Source organism: Chiloscyllium punctatum, chromosome 35 (genome assembly GCF_047496795.1).
Source record: "Chiloscyllium punctatum isolate Juve2018m chromosome 35, sChiPun1.3, whole genome shotgun sequence".
NCBI classification, from domain to species: domain Eukaryota; kingdom Metazoa; phylum Chordata; class Chondrichthyes; order Orectolobiformes; family Hemiscylliidae; genus Chiloscyllium; species Chiloscyllium punctatum.
In genome coordinates, this window is record NC_092773.1 from 17,389,191 (window position 1) to 17,396,821 (window position 7,631).

Consider the following 7,631-nt stretch of genomic DNA (forward strand, 5'->3'; position numbering starts at 1 on the left):
TGTCATTTAGATTTCCTTTTAAGGCGCCCCTTTACAACATCGGCTCATAGTCATAAAAATAGCTTCTGCAATGATTGTATGGTAGATTTGTATCGTGAAGATAGATTTTTGAACTGTTATTGGGATTAGTTGAATTGAGAACATGTTATTATTTGACATTTTGCTATTTAAGGAGATAGTGCAGCCACATTTGCTCAGTCTCTACACTGGCTTCATTCCCAAGCAGTCTCACTTTGAACATTCAGTTCAAGTCTCTCATTTTGTATACTTAAGACAAAAAATAATGTGCACTTGAAGTTTTAAATTGTTGGAGAAAGTTTGCACTATAGCAGATGGAGCATGTCTCCAATTGTTTTACATTTTTGGTTTTCTTTTCCGACATAGATTTTTAAAAGCATTAGTTAAATTTGACTGATCATGTTGTGGTAAAATTGCACACATTTCTCTGTTGAAATGTCTTCCTCAATTTCAAGAGTTTTGCATTAAAGGACAGAAGCAGCCTATTTCAAAATAATTGACTACCTTTTCCCTTCAATCTACTGACTCTTGCCTCCATTTTCGGATCAAAATGGTATGCAGTTCAGATTGATCTAGTTTGTTAAGGAAACAAATAGCTGATCATTAAAATTAGAAAAATAAACTCTTAAATTCAAAGAAATCTACATCTACATCTACATCCCAGCAGCCAAATAAATTTCTACTGTATCAGATGTTCCACAATCAAACTTTGGGAAAGAACATGTGTTCTTGAATTTTTAATTGAATGGAATTGATGAATAATGACACTCTTGTACTGTTGACCATAATATTAGGTATTACGACCTCTGGCCTCTGACTTGCTATCAAATGGGGTAGTACTTGAATCAGAAGTGATATTCAGCAAAGAGACAGACAATCAATTCATTGTGCCATTTCTTGATCACTGTCTGGTGATGCTATTGGCAGTGCCTCCTCTTTGCAAAAGTTTAAGCTCATTTCGTCATGGTCAGAGTGGTCTTCTGACCCTCTCTGTTTAAATGCACTGTACATCATGGCCATTCCATTCCGAGACATTAATTTGATTTCTCTTCACAGATGCTGCCAGACCTGCTGAGCTTTTCCAGCAATTTCTCTTTTTGTACATAACAGCTGTTTGGAAGAGGTCTTGAGGAACTCTGACACTATAAGTTGTCATACTGCAGAAATGAGGAAATTGCCAGGTAGGAATGAAAGGCAACACTAAAATACATAAACAGTGAGTGAACTCTTACGTGCTGTGAATTTTCACATTGTCTTTTTACCTCTGGGACCCTGCTTTCCATTGGCCCGGATTGAAAGCATTCTCTTACTGTGAAAGCATTCTGTTTTGAAGTTTGGACACTGTCATCCTCCTTTTCTGCATGCAAGCTTATCATTTTGCAGAGCCATGAGTTTGGCACTGAACTAGTAACCTTACCAAGAGATGCCATAAGACAGGCTAATGTTGGAAATGTCTGCATTATGGTGTTCTTGTTCTGAGACAGCATCTTAAAACATTTCAATTGAATAGTACAGAAGCTGCATTCTGCAGCTGTTCATATGAGACCTGGATATTCTTGGAATTGGAAGGCATGCCCAAGCCATTTTAGTGTATTGACACTCTGTGTTTGAAATGGAAAAGTTATCTATTATCCACACTAATATGTCAGAACATAAAAATTAATTAAATTTATTGTTCGGCTGAATATCATAAAATAATTTTGTCTGGTATACTTGTTCAGAAATTTCAACACTTGAGAACGAACATTCGCTGCTGACTATATTTTTGTAAAAACTATTTGCATTATTACTTTTGCCATTTGACACTCAGTATTACTTTTTTAGCACTGATTAGCTATTGCTACCATTTCACTTTTTTGCCTGTTGTGCTTCTCCCATTTGTAGGCCACTAAACAGGAGTGTTAAAAGCTGTGAGCCATCACAAAGTTAAAAATGCAAACATAGTATCTACTGTCTGTTAACATTAAAGTCATAGAGATGTACAGCATGGAAACAGACCCTTCGGTCCAACTCATCCATGTCAACCAGATATCCTAAAATAATCTGGTCCCATTTGCCAGCACTTGGCTCATCTCCCTCTAAACCCTTCCTATTCATATGCCCATCCAGATGCCTTTTAAATGTTGCGAATGTACCAGCCTCCACCACTTCCACTGGCAGATCATTCCATACATGCACCACCCTCTGCATGAAAAGGTTGCCCCTTAGGTCCCTCTTCAATCTTTCTCCTCTCACCCTAAACCTATGCTCTCGAGTTCTGGACTTCCCCAATCCAGGGAAAAGACCTTGTCTATTTACCTTATCCATGCGCTCATGATTTTATAGACCTATTAATGGTCACTCCTCAGCCTCCAATGCTCCAGGGAAAACAACCCCAGCTTATTCAGCCTCTCCATATCGCTCAAACCCTCCAGCCCTGGCAACATTCTTGTAAATCTTTTCTGAATCCTTTCAAGTTTCCCAACATCCTTCCAATAGGAGGGAGACCAGAATTGTACACAATACGCCAAAAGTGGCCTAAACAACATCCTGTACAGCTGCAACATGACCTCCTAATTTCTACACTCAGAGCTCTGACCAATAAAGGAAAGCATACCAAACGCCACCTTCACTTTATTATCTACCTGCGATTCAAGTTTCAAAGAACTATGAATTTGCACTCCAAGGTCTGTTTGTTCAGCAACACTCCCCAGGACCTGTTCATTAAGTGCATAAGTCCAGCCCTGATTTGCCTCTCCAAAATGCAGCAACTCACATTTATCTAAATTAAACTCCATTGGCCACTCCTTGACCCATTTCCCCACCTGACCAAGATCCAGTTGTACTCTGAGGTAACCTTTTTTGCTGTCCACTACACCTGCAATTCTGGAGTCATCTACGAACTTACTAACTATACCTCCTTTGTTCACATTGAAATCATTTATACAAATGATGAGAGAAGTGGACCCAGCGCTGATCCTTGTGACACTCCACTGGTCACAAGCCTCCAATCTGAAAAGCAACCCTTCACCACCCCCTCTGTGTTCTACCTTTGAGCCAGTTCTGCATCCAAATGGCTAGTTTTCACTGTATTCCACGTGATCTAACCTTACTAACCAATCTACCATGAGGAACCTTGTCGAACACCTTCTAAAGTCCATACAGATTACTTCCACTGTTCTATCCTCATCAATCCATTTCATTACTTCTTCAAAAAACTCCATCAAGTTAATTTGACATGATTTCTATCTCAAACAAATAAAATGAGTAACTTGAATGAAATATAATATGACTCAGAGATAGATTCAATTCACTTCCAAAATGGTTTCAATTTTCCACGGTGCTTAGATTATCCAGTTGGCATTCAAATTATGGAGCTGATGACTATATCCTAATTCTGCCGATCCATGTGGGCTGATTGTGGAAATAATTTCTGTTCAGTATTTCCATTTGCTATTGCAATTGGCTTTGTAATTCCATTTGGGATATCTATCTCAATTTTTAAACTAAACTAAATGAGGAAACATCCCAGAAATATGGGAAGTATGATAAAATGATTTTTATCTAAACATCATAGTGGTTTTAAGCAAAGACAGAAATTTCTGGGAAAACGTAGCAGGTCTGGCAGCATCTGTGGATAGAAAACAGAATTAACATTTCAAGTCCAGTGACCCTGCTTCAGAACTTATTTTGATTTTCAGCATCCGTAGTTCTTTGATTTATTGCAATGTTTTTGTTATGCCTCTGTGATTGAGACTTGGAGGCGGATATGAGTAAGCTCAGTCACCTAAATTTTGACACTAAGTGACACTTAGCTAGTATAGGCTGTGACAATGATTGATATCCTGCCAGCCATCAATAAGCAATTTAATGAGTTTTTACAGAATAGTAAGGGACAGCATTATCCACTGTATGCTCATTCCCTGAATACATTCAAACAAATATGACTGATGCTGTATTTTCCAGTTTGCAACTGAAAGTACCGACTTTTCATGTTATACAGTTGCACAGATGACAACAGCCTACGAAAAATGAACAGATGTAGACAATTTTTATGTGTGCCTGGACACTTAGTATCGGCAAGCAATTTGTTCATAAAAGGCTATAACAGCTAAGTTAACCTTTATCTGATGTCCACACAGATATCCTAACCAGCAGAACCAGTGCAACATCAAAATTTGACACCATCCAGGACAAAACATCCTACTTGATTGGTACCACATCAACAAAGATCCACTCTGTCTACCACCAGAGCATAGTAGCAGCAGTATGTACCATCTACAAGATGATCTGAAGAAATACACCAACGATGATTCACACCTTCCAAATATATGGTCACTTTTCTTAAGAAGGACAAGGGCAGCAGATAGGTGGGAACACCAGTATCTGCAAATTCCTATCCCAGCTATTCACCATCCTGACTTGGAAATATATCATTGTTCTGTCTGTGTAATGGGTCAAAACTTTGTAACTCCTTTCCTAACAGCACAGCAATTAGGGATGGGCAACAAATATTGACTTTGCCAGTGAAACCCCATCCCACAGAATAATAAAAATTTAGTTACTCTTTTTATCATGTTGGAATTATTTTATATTATTATTTTTATTTATATTTTATGGATAAAGTGACCTCTGTTAAGACTATGAGAAGACTGCAAAAATAAGCAGTAGAAGTAGTAAGGTCATTATGTTACAAGACAAATAATCGAGAGATCTGAACTAGTGATTCTTTGCATGGCTTTAACCCGTGGCAGTTGGAGAATGCAAAGTCAATTTCTTAAATGAACATGGAATTTTTAAAAATAGTATCACTAATGGGACTATTAAATTGCCAGGTCATTGTAAAAACCCATGTGGTTCACTAATGTCCTTCAGGGAAGGAAATCAGCCATCCTTATCTGGTCTGGTCTACATGTGACTCCAGATCCACAGTATAATGTGCTTGATTTTTCACTGTCCTCTGAAATGCTGTAACAAGCCACTGAAGAGTTTAGATTAGATTAGATTACTTACAGTGTGGAAACAGGCCCTTCAGCCCAACAAGTCCACACCGACCCGCCGAAGTGCAACCCACCCAGACCCATTCCTACATTTACTCCTTCACTTAACACTATGGGCAATTTAGCATGGCCAATAACCTGCTATTTCAAGAAAGCTACTCACTGCCATCTTCTCAAGGGCATGAAGAAATGAAACCCATCTCTGGTATCCGAATTTCCCAATCCTTTCTGTCATTGCTTTAAAGTTGTGAAAAAAATTGCAGAAACATACATTTTTAAAATGAGGACATATTATCACAAATGGGCATGGCACACTAATTAACATTGATAAATGTTCATAAACATATTGATGCAAAGTTGAATCATGAATTCTGCTTGGAAACTAACAACAACAAGGAAATGGGGAATTTAGTTCTTGCCATCTCTTGGAGAGAAAACTTGATATTTTTGATATCAGAAGGGTTGGAATTATGGTGAAGCTGCTGATTCTATCCCTTGTCAGTGAAAGACCTAAAGTAAGGGTTTGCTTCACGTTGCGACGGAAAACTGATGTTTACCTTGATGCCAGAGAGTAATTTTTCTGAACCCCTTTGGTGCTGACCTTGAACACTTCAGCAGAGTCAGAGTCAGAGGTGCAGCCAAGAATTTGTGGTCATTTAAAATTTCACTGGTCTTCATTGAAATGAAAAAAAGTCCAGGCAGCAATTAAATGTTGGGCGATTGTGTAAATAACAGAAATAAGGCGGGTAGGGAAAGAAAATTGGTGTTCTTATATCTTAGGTGAATAATATAAAGGTGTCACGGCAGCTATTCTGCAATGAACAAAATTGAGATCAGAGGTTTTAACAAGTTTAGAGAAAGCTGCTTACACTTAAAGCAATGAAATAAAACAAGTGATTACGGATGATGGAAATCTGACAAACAGCAGATTTCTCTCCACAGGTGATGCCAGACATGTTGAGTTTCTCCAGCTTGTTCTGTCTATGAAGCAAAGCGGTTAATAAAACATTGTGCGTATGGCACGACATGTCGGCGATAATGCAGATATATCGCAGATAGCTTCAAAAAGTGTGCTGCAATATGCTTTAATAGTCATCACCTTAGACATGAGGGATTACCTTCAGTCCTGCGCCGCCACTGAGCAAGACCGTCTCCTAACCACTTGGCTTCATAAGTTAAAATAAATTTCACCTTTCCCTCGACTCCCAAACCGTCCTAAACGAAAACAAAATGAAGCGATAACGGGCAGAAAAACACTAGGGAGAGGGCTGGCTCACGCTGCCTCATTGTTCTGTACCTGCTGGGGCTTGCTTCGACCTCGCTCACCTCCAATTCTGAGAACATTGGTTAGAGTTTTTATTTTGTTGAATTTTTATTTTTAAAAAATATGCTGCAAGTATTCATGTCGCGAAAATGAACTCCAACTCGATTTCAGCAATAGGAAGCGAGCTGTGAAATGGTTTAAATTTAGCTGCTGGATCCTTATGTCCAAGTTGGGGCGAGGGTGGAGATTCCAAGGGGCGCCAGGGATTGTGTTGAGGTCATTGCTGCAGACTGCTCCAGTATCCTCCCTGTGTCTCGGATCCCCTATAAGTAGCAGGCTCGGAGAGGCTGGGCTACCGCAGTCAGCACACCAGCAAACTGAAAACCAGAAAGAGAGAGGGGGAGAAGCAGGCAACTGAGAGTCTACAGCATGGCCATCAGCCTGGACAGCGAGTACTGCTATTCGCACCGAGTCAGCCCTCTGGTCTACGGGCAACTCTTCGACAGCGAGCTTCGCAAGAGAGCGGCCCCGAACATCTTCGAGTCGGTGAACCAAGCGGCGCTGCAGCGCCTGTTCGAGCGAGCAGGAGACAGGAAAGCCGAGGAGAGGGCGAGGATCATTTCCACAAACCAAGGCAGCGAGGAGATCACCCGAGCCCTGATCGCACTGAGGCTCAGGAAGAGGATGAAACTCCTGCAACTGTTCCACCTTGGCAGGAAACGTCTCCAGGTCCTCTCGGGTCCTCGATAGAGAGAACTGGACAAAGAACGACGGAGAATGTCGTGCATTCTAGTTCTCACTGAACGAGACAATTCGCAGGACGGTCTGCAGCAAAAAGACGTGCTGGCGAAGAAACGACAGACATTTGTTCTCCAAATGTGCAAATCGTTTGCCGGTTGTATCGTACGGGTGCTCGAATCGCACCGGGCAGCCCGGCCAAGGGCTCCCTCCCGGCTCCCAAATATCTCCCGAGTCTCCTGCTAAAGTCGGGAGGGCACACTCTGGAGCTCTGAAGAAGACCCCAGTGAGATGAGAGGGGTTGGTGGACTGGACTGAAGGACTGTCGAGAAAATCAGACGGGACATGGTGTATTTATTGATGGAACTTTGCCCGTGGTTACCGCAAAGCCATTTTTGTGACATTTTTCATTTTTTTTTACAATTTAATAAATGTTGAAAACTACATCTAAGTGGTTGTTGGGTTTTTTTTGAGTGACCTGACTGTGTGATCATTACTTAGCTCCCCCTGCATTTTTCAGTGCACCAAGATAGCCTCCAATTTGACATGGACGAGTTAACAAACTGAGTCATGCATATGGCCTCGTCTCAACGTGAGAGAGAATGTTGCAGTTCCTCGCGATTTAGATGGTC

At 40.6% G+C, this 7,631-nt stretch overlaps 1 protein-coding gene across 1 annotated transcript; it reads left to right on the plus strand.

Annotated features, from left to right (window-relative positions):
* The first annotated feature begins 6,551 nt into the window (after positions 1-6,551).
* LOC140459712 (transcriptional and immune response regulator-like) lies at positions 6,552-7,420 on the plus strand. Its single transcript, XM_072554149.1, has one exon. It carries the CDS (start codon positions 6,691-6,693, stop codon positions 7,009-7,011), a length of 321 nt encoding a protein of 106 aa, XP_072410250.1. The 5' UTR covers positions 6,552-6,690; the 3' UTR covers positions 7,012-7,420.
* Positions 7,421-7,631: the final 211 nt, after the last annotated feature.

What these genes read in the sequence shown, in the direction of transcription:
- LOC140459712 (XM_072554149.1), top strand. Translation starts at nt 6,691, where the DNA reads ATGGCCATCAGCCTGGACAGCGAGTACTGCTATTCGCACCGAGTCAGC.